The sequence below is a fragment of the Mobula birostris genome, chromosome 15 (genome assembly GCF_030028105.1).
Source record: "Mobula birostris isolate sMobBir1 chromosome 15, sMobBir1.hap1, whole genome shotgun sequence".
Classification (NCBI taxonomy): Eukaryota; Metazoa; Chordata; class Chondrichthyes; order Myliobatiformes; family Myliobatidae; genus Mobula; species Mobula birostris.
This window is the reverse complement of record NC_092384.1, coordinates 8,296,905-8,319,163: the sequence shown is the minus strand read 5'-3', so window position 1 is coordinate 8,319,163 and position 22,259 is coordinate 8,296,905. Positions and strand designations below refer to the sequence as shown.

At 45.9% G+C, this 22,259-nt stretch overlaps 1 protein-coding gene across 10 annotated transcripts in view; it reads left to right on the top strand.

Annotated features, from left to right (window-relative positions):
• Nucleotides 1-22,259, top strand: part of mtss1lb (MTSS I-BAR domain containing 2b) — a 205,388-nt gene that overhangs the window by 159,719 nt on the left and 23,410 nt on the right. For 3 of the 10 annotated variants that reach the window (XM_072279294.1, XM_072279293.1, XM_072279297.1), the window contains 5 exons: nt 1,157-1,314; nt 4,593-4,700; nt 10,689-10,786; nt 12,837-13,047; nt 20,827-21,090. In XM_072279294.1, coding sequence (XP_072135395.1) covers nt 1,157-1,314; nt 4,593-4,700; nt 10,689-10,786; nt 12,837-13,047; nt 20,827-21,090 — 839 coding nt within the window. The remainder of the gene's footprint in view (nt 1-1,156; nt 1,315-4,592; nt 4,701-10,688; nt 10,787-12,836; nt 13,048-20,826; nt 21,091-22,259) is intronic. The other 7 variants (XM_072279296.1, XM_072279301.1, XM_072279300.1 and 4 more) reach the window with 6 other exon arrangements.

Sequence of the window (22,259 nt, the reverse complement as noted above, 5' to 3'; positions counted from 1 at the left end):
AGTGTACAGTGAGGATTCACAAGAATGTAACCTGGATTGGAGATGTAGGATAGGCTGGATCTCTTTCCCTCTACAGTAGGGGTGTCTGAAAGTTGAGGCCATGGGTTTAAGGTAAGAGGTTTAAAGGGAATCTGAGGAGTAGGATTTTCAAAGAGGGAAGCTGGTGAGCTTCCAGAGGAGGTTGGTGGAGGCAGGAGCAGTAACAACATTTTAGAGGCATTTAGAAAGGCAGCTGAATGAGCAGGACAGAGGGACATGGAATGATTGCAGGCTAGTGTGACTAACACTCAGTACTGTGCACGCATATTTAGTGAGGGTGTCCATGACTTTTACACTGTACCGTATACTGATTAAAATAGGAAGGCGCTTGGGAAACAGAAATAAGAGTACTTAGCTTTGTTGTAGCTCAGTAGTATTGTTATCTGGTAACAGGAGAGATGTACAGTACTGTAGGTAGGTAGGCATGGTGACCTGCATAGATGCAATGGGCTGAAAGGCCTGTTTCTGTGCTTTACATCCATGTTCATTGCATTATGCACATATTAACTAACACACCCACACACTCACACTCACTCACTCATATACATACATTCACTCATTCACCCATTCACTCGCCCGCCTGCCCATGCACTTGCCCACTCACCCACCCACTCACCCGCCCACCCACCCATTCACTCGCCCACCCACCTGCCCACTCGCCCACCTGCCCACTCGCCCACCTACCCACTCTCCCACCCACCCACTCACTCGCCCGCCCACCTTCCCACTCACTCGCCCACCCACTCTCCCATTCACCCACTCGCCCGCTCACTCATCCACCCTCCCACCCACTCTCTCTCGTTGAGAAGATTGCCCTGTATGTTCCTCGTCGCTGTGGCCTGTTCTTCAGCTGCTCCATGACCCCAGCAGATTTCACCTTGTTCTGACACCCCTTCTTGTCATCAGTGTAGCAGTGGGGAACTGGCTGCATATCTCCCCAACAGACACTCTCCCAACTCCAGCGTTAGTGCACCGCTTCCTGTGAAGACCCATTTGGTCCACCTCACACTAGTCCTGCACGAAACTAGAGCTGGCAGTCTTTGGCAGTTGGGCCAGTTGCCCAAGCTCCTGAGTGTGTCCGCGGTGAAGCCCTAGTGTTGTCTGTTCCTTCCTCCAGGTAAGGGTGACCTCAGGCCTCAGGTGGAGAACGCCGTGCAGGATGTGAACGACATGTACCTGTTGCTGGAGGAGATGGAGAAGCAGGCCGTGCGGAAGGCCCTGATCGAGGAGAGGGGCCGATTTTGCACGTTCATCACCTTTTTACAGCCCGTGGTGGTAAGGCGCCTACCTCAGTACTGAAAGAGTTCAGAAGCAACATTGCTCTAAATAGGAGGATGTTCATGGTCCAGGCAGTTGTAACGTGTTGAAAAGAATCAAATAAAAAAGCACTCTGGAGATGCTGGAAATCTAAAATAAAATCAGAAAATGCAGGAAACATGGATCAGGCATCATAGAGTGGAAACAGACTCTGTCCCAACCAAGGTGCCAACTTCAGCGGGTCCCATTTGACCCAGATCCCACTACCCCTTTCTATCATTGTACCTATGTAAATGTCTTTAAACATTGCGTTTGTTGCCACCTCTCCCACTTCCCCTGGAGTTTGTTCCACATACCCAACATCCTCCCTGTGGAAACAGCTGCTCCTCATGTCCCATTTAAATCTTACCTCTCTCACCTTAAACCTGTGCCCCTTACTTCTGGAATCCTCATCCTGGGAAAAAGACTTATCTGCCCCTCATGATTTTATTAACCTCCATAAGATATTTCCCTTTAGAACAGAGATGAGGAGGAATACCCTTACTCAGAGGCTGGTGAGGCTGGAATTCATTGCCACAGATGGCTGTGGACTCCATGTCATTGTATTTATTTTAAGTGGAAGTTAATAGGTTCTTGATTAGTCAGAGTGTCGAAGGTTATGGGAAGAAGACAGGAGAAGGGAGGTTGAGACGAATAATAAAACAGCCATGATTGAATGGCGGAGCAGACTTGATGGGCTGAGTGGGCTATTTCTTCTCCTATATCTTATGGTGTTGTGGTCTTACAAGCACCCCAGGAGAGGCTGTTCCTACTGCCTGAACTTGCCCTTTGAATGTCTCCCTGAGGCAGGGTTCGACCTAAAATGTGGACCAATTCCTCTTCCTCACCAATGCTTCTCAACCTACTGTGTCAAACAGATTACTGCATACAAAGTCTCCTGTGAATCCTGACTCTCTTCCCACTGGCTGGTGAATCTAAGATAAAGTGGGCACACTGCCAATCGATTGCCCCTGGTCAATTACATCACGTGAAAAACGTAGCAAGTTCCCAATAAGTGTAATAAATTCACCAATTCCATCTTTAAAGGCAGGTGGAGAGGCAGCTCTTATATATCCATACCAAGATGGACGTAAAGCAATACACCGCAGCCCCTGTTGAGCCGACCTGTTAATCAACTCTAAGATCTAAGACCCTTTTTCTATCATCCATGTGCCAATCTAAAAGTCACTTAAATGTCCCTAATGTATCCACCCAGCAGGACATTCCATGCACTCACCACTCTCTGTGTAAAAAAAAAACAACTTAGCTCTGACTTGCTCGCTATACTTTCCTCTAATCACCTTAAAATTATACCCCGCTCATATAAGCCATTTTTACTCTAGGGGAAAAAGTCTCTGGCTGCCCACTCAGTCTACGCCTCTTATCATCTTGTACACCTCTGTCAAATCGCCTCTCATCTTCTCTCCAAAGAGCAAAGCCCTAGCTTACTCATCCGATCCTTATAAGATGTACTCTAATCTAGGCAGCATCCTGGAAAATCATCTCTGCACCCTCTCTAAAACTTCCATATCCTTCTTAAAATAGGGTGGCCAGAACTGAGCACAATATTCTGACTGTGCCCGGGCACTAGAGAGTGTAATGGAACAGGGGGTCTTTGGAGTACATTGGAAGTGGCGTCCCAGGTTGAGAAGGCGGTGAAGGAAAGTGTTTTTTGCAAACTGGCTTTCGGTCAGGGGACTGGGTATTGGAGTTGAGACATTATGCTGCAGTTGTCTAAGTTGTCAGTGATGCCACTTTTGGAGTGTTGTTTGATCACCCTGTTATGGAAAAGGTGTGGGTAAACAAGAAAGAGTGCAGAAAAGATTTACAAGGATGTTGCCGGGGCTGGAGGGGCTGAGAGATTAGCCAGGCTGGTTCTTTATTCCTTGGAGAATGAGGGGCGGCCTTATAGAAATGTTTAAAATGATGAGAGGCGTAGGTAACAGTCTTTTCCTCAAGGTAGGGGAGGCCAAAACTAGGAGGCTCAGATTTAGGCTGAGAAGAGAAAAATTTAAAAAGGATCTGAGGGGCATTTTTTCACACAGTGGGTGGTGAGTATATGGAATAAGGTGCCAGAGGAAGTGTTTAAGGCAGGTACAATAAAGTCATTTAAGAAACACTTTGATGGGTACATGGGCTTGGTGGGATAGGAGCTAACTGCCGGAAATTGGGTCCAGCTGGATGGGTACCTTGGTCAGCATGGACTCAGTGGGCCGAAGGGCATGTATCCATTCTGTATTGCTCTATGGCTTTTTGATCTTTACCAGGTCCATGTGTGGCCCAGGAGCTCTGTAACTAGGTGAAATGCGAGCTAGTTCATTATCACCTAGGGTGAGTTGTTTTCCCATCGTGATGAGGCTTGCAATCTCATTGCCTGGGGTGTGGCAGTGGTTGTACTCCCCACTGTTATTTGTAACTCCAAAACATAAAATCAATCCAAAGAGAAACATGGGAGGCCGGGATGTGTGTAATTAATTTCATTTTTACTTTCAGCGAGCCGTTCACATATGACGTGGTGGCGTGATGACGTATGCCATTTACATACCTTTACACATAACCCACAGTGCATTAAATAAACAACAAAGGATGCTTGATCAAACAATATATTTACAATATTACTCAAGCATTACTAAAATATTAAATGCACAACACCCATCACTAGCGACCGCAGTCCTAGCCAGGTCTGGGTAAATGGAAACCATTGGCAGAAGATGGATTCCTGGGGGTTAGTGGTAACTTCATTCAACAGTTTGGAGAAGGTGTTGTGAGCTAGTAATTACTTCAAGGGAACAGAGGTCAAGCAGAAGGCAAAGTAGGTCTCCAACTACCCATAAGCTCATTGTTTCCCATTAAAGACTGACACAGAATGAGCAGTCACCCTCTCTAAATGAAATCCCTCAAATAGATCATGCCCAGTGACATATCTTCTGCAATCCCTTATTCTGTATGTGAAGCATCTGGATTATATTGGAGGACTCACTCCCAGTGTTACACTCCTGACTCTATCCCCTTAGCAAGGGAAGGGTTAAACTGAGCCTGTTCTCCTATTACTGCTTTGGAATCTGGTACTGGTGAGTGAGCTTGTTTGGTTTTGGCTGTGATGCCCTGAGGTTGATTACACTGTGGGTTTGCGTGCAAAGAGTTTTGAAACTCTGTCTGTAGTTCGTCATGATTGCCCCTCTGGGCAGGGAAGGAAGAGTACAGCCATTTGGCCCACTGACCAGGCATATCAGGTTTAACATGCTGTGTTTCTCTAGGATGGGGAGATCGCGATGCTGGGTGAGATCACGCACCTCCAGGCAATTGTTGATGATCTTGTCATCCAGACAGCAGAACCACATAAACTGCCTCCAGCCAGTGAGCAGGTAAGGACAGACCACAGTGTGCAAAACACCTGCAGCATTCTCTATAATTCTGCTTGTGGCACGGGCATGTGGATGGAGTGAATGGATGCGTCCATTGGTTCATTAATGTGTGGATGGTTAAATGGATGTACAGTATGCATGAGTTGGTGGGTGCATACCTGCATGGATGAGTGGGTATGGTAGTGTGTGAATGGGTGTGTGAGTGGATATGTGCATTGTGTATGATTGCATGATGGGTTGGTGAATGCATGCATGGGTGGATATGTCTGCAGGGTGGAGGTGGAAGTGGACATTGGATATGTACATGACTAGGTGTGCATGTGTGGGCAAGTGCATGCATGGGTGGGTGAGTAGGTACTGAGGCTGCATTAATAGATGAAATGGGGCTGCAGGAACAGTTCTCATCCCAGGGCACGTGGCATCACAGCACAAAGATGCCCAAGATGTGACTTTGAGGGTGGGGCTTCCATTGTCTCAGGTCTTAGTCCAGGCTGTGAGCTGTTGGCTGGGGTAGATGTGACCCAAGGCAGTGGTTAATTCCAGTGTAAATTACAGATTATGAGCAATTGGTTAGCCTACAACTGCCCATAGGGCAGGGCAGTCAGTTCGTTATCTCCTAGATCAGCAATCATGTCCCGCCCTTGTTCAAAAACACCAGGTAACTTTTCAACCCATAATGTAAACCTAGAAAACCTAGAGCACAATACAGGCCCTTCGGCCCACAATGCTGTGCTGAACACATACTTACTTTAAAAATTATTTAGGATTACCCATAGCCGTCTATTTTCCTAAGCTCCATGTACCTATCCAGGAGTCTCTTAAAAGACCCTATCATATCAGCCTCCACCACTGTCGCCGGCAGCCCATTCCACCCACTCACCACTGTCTGCGTAAAACAACTTGCCCCTGACATCTCCTCTGTACCTACTTCCAAGCACCTTAAACCTGTGCCCTCTTGTGTTAGCCATTTCAGCCCTGGGGAAAAGCCTCTGACTATCCACATGATCAATGCCTCTCATCATCTTATACGCCTCTGTCAGGTCACCTCTCATCCTCCATCGCTCCAAGGAGAAAAGGCCGAGTGCACTTAACCTATTCTCATAAGGTATGCTCTCCAATCCAGGCAACATCCTTGTAAATCTCCTCTGCAACCTTTCAATGGTTTCCACATCCTTCCTGTAGTGAGGTGACCAGAACTGAGCACAGTACTCCGAGTGGGGTCTGATCAGGGTCCTATATAGCTGTACATTACCTCTCAGCTCTTAAACTCAATCCCGCGGTTGATGAAGGCCAATGCACCATATGCCTTCTGAACTACCGAGTCAACCTGTGCAGCTACTTTGAGTGTCCTATGGACTCAGACCCACAGATCCCTCTGATCCTCCACACTGCCAAGAGCCTTACCATTAATACTATATTCTGCCATCATATTTGACCGACCAATATGTTTGCAAGAAGTTTTTGAGTGGTGCCCAGGGAACCTGGTTCATCATTCAATCCCCGCAACCCCTGCACTGGGCCTGTCTGGTGCTGGGCACCTGCTCTACAACTGTGAGCTGCCTGAACTGGAAGCCTTTCCGGTCCTTTTCCCTGCCTCCTGCCTCCTGCCTCTGAATGTATGGGCACACATCACTCAGCTGCATCCATAGGAGAGAACCACAGTGGAGCACTCTTCTGCTACTGGGCATGGAGCCACTTTGGGTGAGGAAGTCCCTCTATTATTGTGGTAGCTTACCACTCCAAGGTGCACATGAGTGGCAGCAGTCCTGTTGGAATGTAATAGAACTCTACTTAATGCATTGACTATGAATGCAGACTCGATGGGCTGAGTGGCCTTATTCTGCTCATACATCTTACAGTGTTGTAAACATGAAAAGACATTGCACGGGCTATTTTTGTAAATAATTTTCCTTATTATGAATAAAGTTTACTTTGATGTATTAAAAAAAAACTCCCCCGCTAAAAACAGCAATATACCATTCCTACGGGCTGGGCTGTGGTCTCCCAAATATCACTGCAAGTGTGTCACATCATAGTTGTGGTGTACTTCACAACTAGCAGCAGATAAAACTAGAGGACGCAGATTTAGAATGAGGGTTAAGAGATTTAGAGGGGACCCTGTCTCACCCAGAGAACGATGAGTGCCTGGAGCGGACTGGAAGCAAGGTCATTTGCCTGGGGATAGAAGGTTACAGTCATAAACAAAGGTGACATTAGCTTTATTTGTCACAAGCACATGGAAAGATTCAGTGAAGTGTTTTGTTTGACCAACACAGTCCGAGGCTTTGCCCAGCAAGCGTCGCCACGCTTCTGGTGCTGCCCTGCAACTTGCTGACCCTCTCCCCTTTGGAATGTGTGAGGAAAACCACGTGATCATGGGGAGAGCATACAGGCTCCTTAAGTAATTGAACCCCCATCTGCAGGTGGCGCTGTAAAGCATTATCTTAACTGTTACGTAACGGGCAACAATGAATATTCATCGAGACAGGTTTTATAAAAACAACCGAACATTTATTAAATACATATAAGCGATAAGGAGAAAAAACAAAGGAAAACTTTGACCGGAGGTTAAACAGGTACGCAGCCGTTCATCAACTCCACTCGGCTCTGGTTCTTAAAGCGTTAAATGTGAAAACAGTTCTTAAAGCGATACAGTCGAAAGTCCAACATTCAATTGGGAGAGATTTCTCTGGAGAACGATTTCTTCACCGACGCACCTTTACTGCTGGTTCTGTCCACAGGATTCCCGATGCCGAAAATAAACAGTTTAAATCGACTGACCTTAAATTCCTTTCAGAGAGAGAGAGCCTTTGTGCATGAACTCATTGCGCTTTAACAAGAGTTATCTCAATACAGTTTCTCTTCAACGAAGACTCAATAGGATCGATCCTTTATTAAACTGCCAAACGATGCCAACTTCTCTCGATCCTTCACTTCGACGAATTCTTCACTCTCCCTTCAAAACTGTCGGAATTGAGTAAATTGGCACCTCCAGCCACAAATTTCCAGTTCAATAATACAAATCTTGTAAGAGAATTCACCTTCCGTTTTAAAAATGAAACTACGTCACAAAAACAAACGCAACAGAAACGGAGGCACAACACGTTCTACCTGGAAATCTACAAACTCAAAAACCTACTGCGTCACCTGAGCCGACCCTTATATAGTCACGGGGGGGCCCCCCCCACCTGTCATCACGTGACCTCACATCGGCGGGAAAATCACATCAGGTGACCTCCAAAAAACCATTACAGCATTCTCACACAAAAAAACAGATCTCCTTGAGCGTGTAACATAACCAGAATGTGCCACTTTTTTGGAAGATAGGATTAATAGAGGCAGATACCCACTTGCCATCATGGCTGTGATGGGCCAAATGACCTGTTTCCACTTTGTATGATTCGACTATTATTCTCAGAGTATTGTTCTTGGTATTTTGATAAACTCCCAGTCATATCTGATTGTAACAGGGATCCCATTTAGTTACAAAGATGTCATTTTACTAAGTATAGTTAGTAGAGTAAAGTAGGTGACAACATATAATATCCAAGTGTACTTGGAATAAACCTTAGCAGAGAAGCCACATAAGCAGGCTCTCAGTATTATTTATTTATTATTTGCACAATCTGTCCTTTGCCCGTTGGATGTATGTCGGTCTTTGTTATGTATAGTTTTTGATAAATTCCATTGCATTTCTGTATTTTCGTGTAAATGCCTGTAAGAAAATACATCTCAAGGTAGTATATGGTGACATATACATACTATAATAAATAAATTCACTCTGAACTTTGAACTAGCTTTTTAAATTAAATTGTTTGGTAGCTTCAATTTAAGTTGTACTGTTTGTAAATCTGGTTTTGACACTCCTTTCCTACAAAGGTATCCTTTCCCCGGGGTATTTCTGAACAATAGTCCAGAAGTTCAGGTAGGGAACTGGTGATTTAACCACAGTGCTGCCACCTGGGGTCTAATTTGTAGAGATAACAAGGCTGTAAAGAGCAGGGAGACATTGGACCAGGTTTGCTGTTTCAGGGTAACTCTTGCCCTGACAGAGTTACAAGGTTAGTGCCAAGGTCAGGAAATTCTACAGAGTGATTGACATGGGGAGTGGGCTGTCAGGGTGGAAGTAACAATACTGAAATTGTGTAAGCTTTGGAATGTTTCATGCGGCCCATATCTGGATGAAAAAGCAAAATTGTCAAATGGTGATTTCGTCTGTTGTGGTCTGAGACGGCTGGCTAGACTTAGAAGCAAGAGGGAGTGGTCTGAGGGAATAGATGTAGCGATTGGATGGGAATGGAGAGCCACATTGGTAGGGGAGAAGAGGTGGCGGATGCTAATGCTAGAGTCTGACAGATCACTCTGGTCTGAAGGGAGACCATTGTGCGAGAGAGATTCCCAGTTTTTGTTCCCAGACATTGTCTTTGCAGGCTGAGCCAACGTTTAATCCCCCATCCCTAGTTGCCCTGGAGAAGGTGGAGATGAGCTGCCGTCTTGAACCAGTGCAATCCTTGATGTTTGGGGCTGTTAGGGAGGCAGTTCCAGGCTTTTGACCCAGTGATGGTGAAGGAATGGTGATATATTTCCATGTCAGGATGGTGTGTGACTTCCAGCCGGAGGTGTTCCCTGTGCTTTTGCTGCCCTTGTCCTTCCAGCTGGTAGAGGTGGTGGGTTTGGAAGGTGCTGTCTAAGGAGTCTGGGGGAGTTGTTTTGTGCATCCTGTAGACGGTACACACTGTGTGTCGGTGGTGGAGTGAGTGAGTGTGGATGGGATGACTTTCAAACGGACTGCTATATCCTCTATGGTATGGAGCTTCCTCAGTGTTGCTGAAGCTGCTCACATTCGGCAAGTGGAGAGTCTTCCATTGGGCTTTGTAGATGGTGGACAGGCTTTTGGGGAGTGCATCCAGAAGGCCTGAGGGAGGGCCTTTGGGAAAGTGATAGTCCAGGTGGAGTATCCCTGGGACAAACTAACATCTACAGGTACTAGACACTAGACACTAGAACACTACAGCACAGTACAGGCCCTTCGCCCCTTGATGTGCCAATCCGTATATTCCTTAAAAAACGTACTAAACCCACACTACCTCGTAACCTATTTTTCTTTCAACCATGTGCCTGTCCAAGAGGCTGTTAAATACCCCTAATGTTTTAGCCTCCACCACCATCCCTGGCAGGTCATTCCAGGCACCCACAACCCTCTGTGTAAAAAACTTATCCCTGATGTCTCCCCTAAACTTCCCTTCCTTAACTTTGTACATATGCCCTCTGGTGTTTGCTATTTGTGCCCTGAGAAACAGGTACTGGCTATCCACTCTATCTATGCCTCTCATAATCTTGTAGACCTCTATCAAGTCCCCTCTCATTCTTCTACGCTCCAAAGAGAAAAGTCCCAGCTCTGCTAACCTTGTCTCATAAGACTTGTTTTCCAATCCAGGCAACATCCTGGTAAATCTCCTCTGCACCCTCTCCATAGCTTCCACATCCTTCCTATAATGAGGTGACCTGAACTGAACACAATACTCTTGGTCTCACCAGAGATTTGTAGCGTTGCAACATGTCCTCTCTACTCTTGAACTCAATCCCCCTATTAATGAAGCCTAGCATCCCATAGGCCTTCTTAACTATCCTATCAACCTGTGCAACGACCTTGAGGGATGTATGGGTTTGAACCCCAAGGTCCCTCCGTTCATCCACACTCTTAAGTAACCGACCATTAACCCTGCACTCAGCCTTCTGGTTTGTCCTTCCAAAATGCATCACCTCACACTTAACCGGATTGAACTCCAGGTACTGTACACTCTGTGATGTGGTCAGGTTTTGTGCAGGACAGTTGGTGAGAACGTTATACTTATTGATAGCAGACATCTTAAAAGGACTGTTTACAATGGCATAACATTACCTGTTGTATTGCTGGGCTCTGTTTCCCCATAAAGCCTTGCTTGCCCCATATTCCCAGAGTAATCTACCTCTGCGTTTCTCCTGCAGGTGATTAAGGACCTGAAGGGCTCTGACTATAGCTGGTCCTACCAGACTCCACCATCTTCCCCCAGCAGCTCGAGCTCCCGGAAATCCAGCATGTGTAGGTAGGTGCACGAGGTTTCTATTCCTCTCATCTCTTCAGCTTAAAACTAGCTAGGGCTTCATGGGAAGGTTAACAGTGGGGAACAACACGTTGTCATATAAATAATGTTTCAGTAAATCTGCCTTACAACCTCTCCTAGGCGTTGATGCCCTTCTGAAAGTGTCCTGAATTCAACAGTGAGACCAAGCATGACTCCCTTCCTTGTCCAGCTTACTCTTCTATTATTCAGGACAAGGACATCCTTGCACTGTCCCTGGAAGAACTGATGGGTTCTCACCTGTACCCAGGCCTCAGTTTATCTATTTTTCCTCCTTTCCCTACATGGGTGATGACCACTGGGCTAAACACAGCATTAATTGACTTAACTGGGCCTAACATATTGATGCAGTCATGAGAAGGCATGTCTATGGCTGTATTTCATTAGGGACCACTGCACGATTGGAAAAAGCTGCAGATGGTTGTAAACTCAGCCAGCTCCATCATGGGCACCAGCGTTCCCACTGTTGAGGACATCTTCAAAAGGTGACATCTATCATTGACGACCCCCACCACCCAGGACATGCCCTCTTCTTCTTACTACTGTCAAAGTGAAGGTAGAGGAGCCCGAACACACTCAACATTTTAGAAACAGCCTCTTCCCCTCGAGCATCAGATTTCTGAACGGTCTATGAACACATGAACACTATGGTCATAGTCATACTTTATTGATCCCAGGGGAAATTGGTTTTCGTTACATTTGCACCATAAATAATAAATAGAAATAGTAATAGTGATATTACTATTAGTAAATAGTAATAGTCATAGAAATAATAAATAGTAATAAAATAGTAATAGAAAAATAGTAATAAATAGTTAAATAGTAATATGTAAATTAAGCCAGGAAATAAGTCCAGGACCAGCCTATTGGCTCAGGGTGTCTGACCCTCCAAGGGAGGAGTTGTAAAGTTTGATGGCCACAGGCAGGAATGACTTCCTATGACGCTCTGTGTTGCATCTCGGTGGAATGAGTCTCTGGCTGAATGTACTCCTGTGCCCACCCAGTACATTATGTGGTGGATGGGAGACATTGACCAAGATGGCATGCGACTTGGACAGCATCCTCTTTTCAGACACCACCGTCAGAGAGTCCAGTTCCATCCCCACAACATCACTGGCCTTACAAATGAGTTTGTTGATTCTGTTGGTGTCTACTTCAGTATATTGCTCTCTTTTGTACTAATTTATATTTCTTGTATTGTAATTTGTAGTATATTTTATACATTGCATTCTACTGCAGCCTCAAAACAACAACTTTCACAACATACATCAGTGATTTTGATACTTTATGCTGCATTGGGGAAGGACTGTTCTTTTGGTCTTGCTATAAGTGGGGTCCTAAGGAAGGAGAGAAGACGGAAGGGAGGACAAAATGCCACGTGCTGCCCATTAGCCTGTCTTATAGGTTAACACACAAGGCCCTGGACAACAACCCAAATACCTGAGTTCAAATCTCACCTCTGGTTTAAATTCAGTTCAGGATCTGCAATTTAAAAAATCAAATTTTTAAGAACAGCTGGACTCCCAAACCTGCGATTTGTCATAAAAACTAATTCAGAGGATGAAGTCCGCAGACCTTCCCCTATCTGTGACACCAGCTTCATCTGCACTCTGGTCAGCTCTGAAGTGGCCAAGAGAGACAGTCTTTCCTGGTTGTTCATATGGGCAGATACCAGAAAAATGAATACAGTGGAGAGATTTGTGAGACACACAAAATGCTGAAGAAACTCAGCAGGTGAGGCAGCATCTATGCAGAGGAATGAACAGTTGACGTTTCAGACCGAGACCTTTTTTCTGTCCTGATGACACTGACTGTTTGTTCTTTTCTATAGGTGCTGAGTTCCTCCAGCATTTTGTGTGTGTTGCTCTTGATTTCCAGCATTTGCTGAATCTCATGTTTGTGAAGAACTTTCTGCAGGCTCTGTCTCTGATTGTATTTTCAGCAAGTCTGACCTTCTCTCAAATTGTCTTCCTACCCTCCCTCACATCCCTTCACCCTCCACATCCTTCCCCAGCAGTGTAAATAGTACAAATAGCAGCACTTCGCGCTCCAGCGGATCCCAGACTCACTCGCCAAGTTCAAACTACCGCTACCGCAGTTTGGCTCAGCCCGCCAGTTCCAGCACCCGGCTCTCCAGCGTCTCTTCACATGATTCTGGCTTCATATCCCAGGATGCCATGTACTCCAAGCCACCGTCACCCATGCCGTCAGATATAACCAGTCAGGTGAGTGCTTCTTAGCTTTGACGAGTGCTGATGTTATTGGCGAGAGCTTGTAGATAAAGTAGGAAGGAGCAGATGTAGGTCTATCACGTTTGTTCATGCAGCACAGAAACAGGCCCTTTGACTCAGTGCACAGCAACTTTCCCCATACAATTATCACATTTAATCTCCCCACATTTCCATCTACTCTCCAACCCACTCGTTCGCAAAAAAGAACAGCATCAGTAACATCTAAAGTCCCCTCCCACTCACCCCCACACGCAAAGAACTAACAGAGCACCCTTTTGCCAAAAGGCCACAGGAAAGAAAATGGTAGTCAACTGAAGGAGACCAATATAGAGTCCTATCACATAAATCTCAGAACATCAAACAGTCCTTCCGTAACCCAGAACTTACACCTAGTCCAAATGTTGTCCTCCATCGGGAGCAATCGCTGACCCCCTTTGCTTTCACCTCAATTCTTCACTCTTCCTTCTGCTTTGAGAAGGAGTCGTCTTGCCGTTGGTCGTTTCCTGAGTCAGCTTGTGTTCTCAGACCTTTTCAGCTCTTCCCCCCCCCCTCCCCCCGCCCATCTCTGATCTCCACGAGGCAGCTCACTGTGCTGGCCATCGGGGTTCAAACTGTACGTTACAGTTTCCATGACACAAGCAAACAAAAAGAACAAGCAGAAAGCACAGAATAAGTGAAATAATCTGAAAGTTTTTGTTCTCTGGAAGATGTCGCCCAAGGAATCATTGCTTGCTAGCACCATCTTGACTGGAAGAAGCAGGTTTTATTCCATGTCAACCCACACAATGTTGGAGGAATTCAGCAGGCCAGGCAGCATCTATGGACGTTAGGATGGAAACCCTTCGGCAGGACTGGAGGGGAAAAAAGCTGAGGAGTCGATTTAAAAGCTGGGGGAGGGGAGAAACACCAAGTGATAGGTGGAAGGATGAAGTAAAGAACTGGGAAGTTGATTGATGAAAAAAACAGAAGGCCACGGAAGAAAAAAAAGAGGGGAGAGTGGAGCACCAGGGGGAGGTGATGGGTGGGCAAGGAGATAGGGTGAGAAAGGGAAAGGGGGATGGGAGATGGTGAGGGAGGTAGAGGGCATTACCGAAAGTTTGAGAAATCGACGTTCATACCATCAGGTTAGAGGCTACCCAAACAGAATATAAGGTGTTGTTTCCTCCAGCCTTGGTGTGGCCTCGTCACAACAGTGGAATGGGAATGGGAAGTGGAATTAAAATGGGCGGCCACTGGGAGATCCCACTTGTTCTGGCGGACAGAGTGTAGGTGCTTGGCAAAGTGGTCTCCCATTCTACGTCCGGTCTCGCTGATATACAAGAGGCCACAGTGGGAGCACTGGACACAGGTGACCCCAACAGACTCACAGGTGAAGTGTTGTCTCACCTGGAAGGACTACTTAGGGCCCTGAATGGTAGTGAGGGAGGAGGTGTAGGGGCAAGTGAAGAACTTGTTCCACTTGCATGGACGAGCACCAGGAGTGAGATCAGTGGGGAGGGACAGATGGACAAGGGAGTTGCGTAGGGAGCGATCCCTGTGGAAAGCAGAAAGTGGGAGGGGAGCGATTGATGTTCCGGGATTGACCTCCCGTTAGAGGTGGCAGAAGTTTCGTGGAATTATGTGCTGGACATGGAGGCTGGTGGGGTGGTAGGTGAAGACAAGAAGAACCCTGTCCCTGGTAGGATGGTGGGAGGATGGGGTAAGAGCAGATGTGTGTGAAATGGAAGAGATGCGGTTGAAGGCAGTGTTGATGGTGGAGGAAAGAAAGCCCCTTTTTTTGAAAAAGGAGGAAATCTCCTTCATTCTAGAATGAAAAGCCTCATCCTCACAGCAGATGTGGCTGAGATGGAGGAATTGAGAGAAGGCAATTGGCATTTTTACAAGCAGCAGGGTGGGGCGAGGTGTAGTCCAGGTAGCTGTGAAAGTCCGTGGGTTTGTAATAGACATCGGTGGATAAGCTGTCTCCGGAGACATTGACAGTGAGATCAAGAAAGGGAAGAGGGTATCAACAATGGACCAGGTGAATTTGAGGGCAGGATGGAAGTTGGAGGCAAAGTAGATGAAGTCAATGGGTTCAGCACGGGCGCAGGAAGAAGCACCAATGGAGTTGACTGATTTCAGGTTCCCTGGCCCTCATCATCTTATTTTTACCATGGATATCCAGTCCTTATACACCTCCATCCCCCGCCGAGAAGGCCTCAAAGCTCTCCTTTTCTTTCTGGACACCAGACCCAACTAGTTCCCCTCCACTTAGCAGACCTTGTCCTCACTCTTAATAATTTCTCCTTTGGCTCCTTCCACTTCCTTCAAACAAAAAGTGTAGCCATGGGTATTCACATGGGTCCCAGCTCTGCTTGCCTTGTCTGCCTGTCAGCTACGTGGAACAGTCTATGTTCCAAGTCTACACTGGTGTCCGTCCCGCACTTTTGCGTGGCAACATTAACAACTGCATCACAGCTGGTGTCTTCCTTGATTGTAGTTGATGATCATGACTTCTGAGCCTTGTCATGCCCTTTGCTCTCACGAAGTGTTGCAGAACTGCCTTCTTGGACAATGAATCTCACCCAGCAGATCTGACTGTCACAAGTATGAGCAGCGTAAGGTGCAGGGTTCCTACACATGGTGCCTTGGGACTTTGACATCTGTCTGATTTGGAGAAAGATTGTTAGATTAATGCCCAGGTAACGTGATCAGTTTCTAGAGTATGCTCGCAGCGCTGCAAGGAGACAAACCAAAGAGAAGGCAGCATGAATCAGATAGAGGTGACTCACCAGAACAGGTTTTTCCCCAACCTACAGTAAGGCATGTGGCTACAAGAACCATTTCTGTTCACAATGCCACTTGATTCTATCACAGGATTGTGAGTATGCTCACCCTGCTCTGAATGAAGACTTATGATGCATGGAAGACTGAAAGCATAGCTGGCTCAGCTGGTTCAATTCCACCTCAGGTCCTGTCCGTATGGAGTTTAAACACTATCCATGACTGTCAGTTGCCTCTGGCTAATCCTGTAGTGTAGCTCAGCGACCAGCTCCAGGGACCCAAGTTCCATCCTGACCTCGGGTGCTGTCGGTGAGGAGTTTGCACGTTCTCTCCTTAACTCTGCAGATTTCCCTCAGGGTGATCTGGTTCCTTCCTACATCCCAAGGTCTTGGATTTGTTGCTGTAAATTACTTCTAGAGTGTAGGTGAGTGGTAGAATCTCAGGGGGGAATTCATGTGGTGTGGAAAATAAAAAAAACAAGATGAGCGTGGAGTTGATGACTGAAGCAGACTCAATAACCCAATTCCACGTCATATCTTTCTGTATTGATTCCATTCTGTAAATAAGTGCGCAAAAGAGGATCGATATCGTGACTGCTCACAGTAAATTGTTAATCCACAACGCACAATAGGCTGTGAATGTTCACAGTGCAAATGTTCCAAAGGTAGGGAGCATAATCACTTTGCTGGAATCTGAAAAAGGTCTTTTGAGAAAGCACAGATCACAGGAGTTGATTGAAATATTGCTTGTGGGGCTAAGTTATTTGTTTATATCAGAGAATAGCATTGGAGAGGGATAGGAACAGACAAGTTAGGAAAGCGTTTAATTGGAGTAAGGGGAAATATGAGGCTATCAGGCAGGAATTTGGAAGTATAAATTGGGAACAGATGTTCTCAGGGATATGTACGGCAGTAATGTGGCAAATGTTCAGGGGATATTTGCATGGAGTTCTGCATAGGTACATTCCAGTGCAACAGGGAAAGGATGGTAGGGTACAGGAACAGTAGTATACAAAGGCTGTTGAAAATCTAGTCAAGAAGAAAAGAAAAGCAAAGCTTACGAAAGGTTCAAAAAAAACTAGGTAATGATAGAGATCTAGAAGATTATACGGCTAACAGGAAGGAGTTTAAGAATGAAATTAGGAGAGCCAGAAGGAGCCATGACAAGGCCTTGGTGGGCAGGATTAAGGAAAAACCCCAAGGCATTCTACAAGTATGTGAAGAGCAAGAGGATAAGAAGTTAGAGAATAGGACTAATCAAGTGTGTATGGAACCAGAAGAGATAGCTGAGGTACTTATGAATACTTTGCTTCAGTATTCACTACGGAAAAGGATCTTGGTGATTGTAGCGATGACTTACAGCGGACTGAAAAGCTTGAGCATATAGATATTAAGAAATAGGATCTGCCAGTGCTTTTGGAAAGCATCAAGTTGGATAAGTTGGACGAGATATACTACGTGGGAGGCGAGGGAGGAGATTGCTGAGCCTCTGGTGATGACCTTTGCATCATCAGTGGGGATGGGAGAAGTTCCGGAGGATTAGAGGGTTGCGGATGTTGTTCCCTTGTTCAATAAAGGGAGTAAGGATAGCCCAGGAAATTAAAAACTGGCAAGGCTTATTTCAGTGGTTAGTAAGTTGATAGAGATGATCCTGAGATGCAGGATTTGTGAACATTTGGAGAGGCATAATATGATTAGGAATAAACAGCATGGCTTTGTCAAAGGCAGGTCATGCCTTACGAGACTGACTGATTTTTTTGAGGATGTGATTAAACATGTTGATGAAGGTAAAGTAATAGATGTAGTGTATATGGATTTCAGTAAGGCGTTTCATAAGGTACCCCATGCAAGGCTTATGGAGAAATTAAGGAAGCATGGGATCCAAGGGGACATTGCTTTGTGGATCCAGAATTGGCTTGCCCACAGAAGGCAAAGAGTGGTTGTAGATGGGTCATATTCTGCATGGAGGTCGGTGACCAGTGGTGTGCCTCAGGGATCTGTTCTGGGACCCCTTCTCTTCATTATTTTTATAAATGACCTGGATGAGGGAGTGGAGTGATAGGTTAGTAAATTTGCTGATGACACAAAGGTTGGGGGTGTTGTGGATAGTGTGGAGGGCTGTCAGAGGTTACAGCGGGACATCAATAGGATGCAAAACTGGGCTGAGAAGTGGCAGATGGAGTTCAACCCAGATAAGCGAGAGGTAGTTCATTTTGCTAGGTCAAGTATGATGGCAGAATATAGTACTAATGGTAAGAGTCTAGGCAGTGTGGAGGATCAGAGGGATCTTGGGGTCTGAGTCCAAATGACACTCAAAGCTGCTGTACAGGTTGACTCTGTGGTTAAGAAGGCATATGGTGCATTGGCCTTCATCAACTGTGGCATTGAATTTAGAAGCAGAAAGGTGATGGTGCAGCTATATAGGACCCTGGTCAGACCCCACTTGGAGTACTGTGCTCAGTTCTGGTCGCCTCACTACAGGAAGGATGTGGAAATCACAGAAAGGGTGCAGAGGAGAATTACAGGGATGTTGCCTAGATTGGGGACAATTCAATAGGTTGAGTGAACTCGGCCTCTTCTCCTTGAGCGATGGAGGATGAGAGGTGTATAAGATGATGAGAGACATTGATTGTGTGGATAGTCTGACGCTTTTTCCCAGGGCTAAAATGGCTAGCATGAGAGGGCACAGTTTTAAGGGGCTTGGAAGTAGGTTCAGAGGAGATGGGGTAAGTTTTTTTTACGCAGAGAGTGGTGAGTGCGTGGAATGGGCTGCCGGCAACGGTGGTGGAGGCAGATGTGATAGGGTCTTTTAAGAGGCTCCTGGATAGGTACATGGAGCATTTAAAAATAGGGGGATATGGGTAACCCTCGGTAATTTCTAAAGTAAGCACAACATTGTGGGCCGAAGGGCCTGTATTGTGCTGTGGGTTTTCAATAATAGAATGAGAATTTTCAAGGTGCATTATGCACACGTGCACGGACGTTCACAGTACATTTTTCTGAACCAGGTCATAATGCACTAAGCATTCTCTATGAGTACCTGCAGAATTATGTTGTTACTCTGTGTGCCCCTATCACACTGCAAAGCAAGGGACAAGCACAAGAACAAAGTTTGTGCGAGTATAATTCCTTTGTCCTCTAAGGGATTTGTAGTAGGTTTCCGTGGAGCAGCAATAGTATAAACACCATTCATTGAAAATGTACCTTGCTCGAGACCAGTCTGAATTAGACCATAAAACACAGGAGAAGAATTCGGCCATTCAGCCCACTGTCTGCTGCACCATTCGATCATGGCTGATCTATTATTCCTCTCAACCCCATTCTCCTGCCCTCTTCCCATAACCTTTGATCGTCTTACCAATCAAAAACCTATCAACCTCCACTTTAAGTACACCCAATGACTTGGCCTCCCCAGCCATCTGTCGCAATGAGCTCCACAGATTCACCAACCAAGCAATTTCTCCTCATCTCTGTTTGAAAGGGTTGCCCCCCTATTCTGAGGCTGTGCCCTCTGCTGTCCTGTGCATTCCGAGACACTCTTTAATTTTAATTAAAGACTGAAAATACCAAAGAACACTAGTAGAAACAACTAAGCGTGTACAATTGTGATAACTCAGGAGACCTCCAAGTGAAAGCAAGAGTTTATTGATCTATTCAAACATATGCTTTATTTTCTCTGATGGGTTATGCTGAACTTTATATTCAAGTACAGGGAATATCCCTTGGAGATCACAAAGAGTATGAAGAAAGGTTTAATTTCCCAGCAGATTGTAGATTGATTTAGTTTGCTAAACAAAGCACTTTTGAGCTTGGATTAAGACAGGCTGCTCCTTCTCGACCTCCCCAAAGAAGGGTTATGATGATGGTCAGCTGTCACTGAGCCAGACTCAACAGTGAACTTGAATATTTTACTGCTGGCAAGTAGTGTTGTGATGAGTCGGGATTGGGACAAATTAAACTGACTAACTTCGATCATGTGTGCTCTGTGGGATGACAGAGCGCCTAGACCCTACTCACCTCCAGTCTGTTGTGATGGCAGCTGCTACCTCCCTCTCTTTGTGTCTGATCAACCTTGATCATGCCAAAAACAAAGTATTAGTCAAGAGAAGGTGACAACATGGATCCCAGGTTGCCTCTGAATCAGTAAGTACAGGATAATGACGGACAGGTGAAGGGCTGTCACCACTGGGTTCCACAGGGCTCGGCGTACCTCCTCGGTGTTTGTGGTACGTACACAAGTACCCTTCTTAGCATGACCCCGACAGAGCACTGTTATTTTTTTTGGTTCCAGGCAAACCCTTGCAGGTGACAGCCTGCGACCCCTGAACCATCCAGCAAACATCTGCTCAGAAGCTGTGCCTCAGGTCTGCCCTTCGCCAGCACGGAACTGGCAACAAATTGTCCCATACTCACTGGTATTGGGTGAGCAGAGCGGCCATCCGGCGCCGGGGTGTGAAGTCTTGAACCTTTACTGCTTGGCTTCTGAACAATTGACCCACGGCCAACAATATTCAGGAATAAAATCGGGCTGAAGTTAAAATCGGTCTCAAGATTTGCTTGCTGGCTTCACTCATCTGAGAATTGGGAAGGTCTGTGGAGGAACTTGAGCAGCTCTGGAGTAACTCATAACTCTGATTTCAAAGCTATAAATACCTTGGGTTGTTCCCACTTACTCTGATCCGCTGCCTCCAGGACCACCTAATGCTGGCTCTGCACTTACTTACATCCTTACTTTATGATGATGTGGCCCGTAGCATCTATGCCCACTCCCACACTCCATTCCCCTGTTCCTTTTCCTGTAGCGTACTCTCTTCCACATGTCCACCTACACTTGGGCTCTTTTACAGTAGTCAGTCTTCGGGGTGTGGGAGGGAACTGGATCACCTGGGGGCAAACCTGTGCAGTCACAGGGAGGAGGTGCAAGTTCTGAGTATTTGAAGTTCTAACCAGCTCTTGTCTCTCTCCCTTTCATTGTTTCGTCTTGTCTTCTCGGACCCTGGACCCAACGCAGAAGTCATCGAGCTCAGCTTCCTCCGAGGCATCAGAGACCTGTCAGTCGGTCAGCGAGTGTAGCTCACCCACCTCGGTTAGTTCTAACTCCACGGCTGGAGCCTGGTCAGGTGGTGAAAAGGTGAATCACCCATACTCATCGCTAGTTCCCTCCCACCCGGGCTCGAGGATCCAGCAAGTAAATGCCATACAGCACAGTCGGGATAACTTGGTTAATCCACAGTCCATGTGCTTGGGGCCCATTCCCACCCCTCATTTTGATACTGTAAGTTTTAAAGTGTTTGCATTTTTAGATATACTCCATAAGTGAACTGTGTTTCTATCAACACCTTGCTCAGCTTTGTTTAATGGGTGTGTGCACACTTGGGATCAATAGGATGTATCTGCATATTTAGTCCAACAATCACTTCAGAGAGTCCAGCTGTATGATGCTTCTATTACGGTTCTCACTGAAACGTTTGACAGGGCTCATTCATGAAGTTATACTGCAGAGAAGCAGGCTCTTTGACCCACTGTGTTCATGTCAGGTTCTTCTCTGTCTCTATGGCAACACATTGTTCACACATTTATCATCGTAAGAATTCTTCAGTATATCTGCTGAATCAGTGGTTGACAATGAGGACAGGGGAAGATTTTCCAGATAAGTAAATAAATATATATAATTTTTTTAAACAAAGTTAATTACAAAATAGCAGATGCTGGAAATCTGAAAATTTAATCAGAAAATGCTGGAAATACTCAGCAGGTCAGGCAGCATCTGTGGAGAGAGAAGCAGAGATAGCATTTCAGATCAAAGACCCTTCACTTTACTTTTTTAAAAAACTACTTTATGTTTCATCAGCAATCTCACTCCGGGAAGGAGCATCTCACTTTATATGTAAGATGGCGTAACTCTAGAAATGAGACCGAGCCATACTTTTAATATTCAATCAAAGGATATGGGCTTCACAGGCTGAGCAGACATTTAATTATGCAATTCATGTTGCCCTTAAGAAGGTGTTGGTGAGTTGTCTACTTGAAATATTGCAGTCCTTCAAGTGAGGGTCATTGGAGGAGGGTTGTGTAAGTTTACCCCCTATTCAAGTTCAAATGGTTTCATTTATTATTAGAGAATATATAATGTACGCAACTTGAAGTGCTTAGTCTTCACAGACATTCATGAAAAACAGAACCCCAAAAGAATGACGACAGAAAAACGATGGAACCCCAAAGCCCCCTCTCCCGCCTCCCCTGCAAGCATCAATGCATCAACCTCCCCGCCGCCCATGTCAGCAAAAAAGCATCAGTGCCCACCACCCGCCAAGCAACAGCAAGTCATCCAAAGAGACACCATGATCTGCAGTTAACAAAAGCTATTGTTTGCCTGACAGTTTGACATGCCACAGGGTTCACTCTCTCTCGCACTCACTCTCTCGCTCACACTCTTTCTGTCTC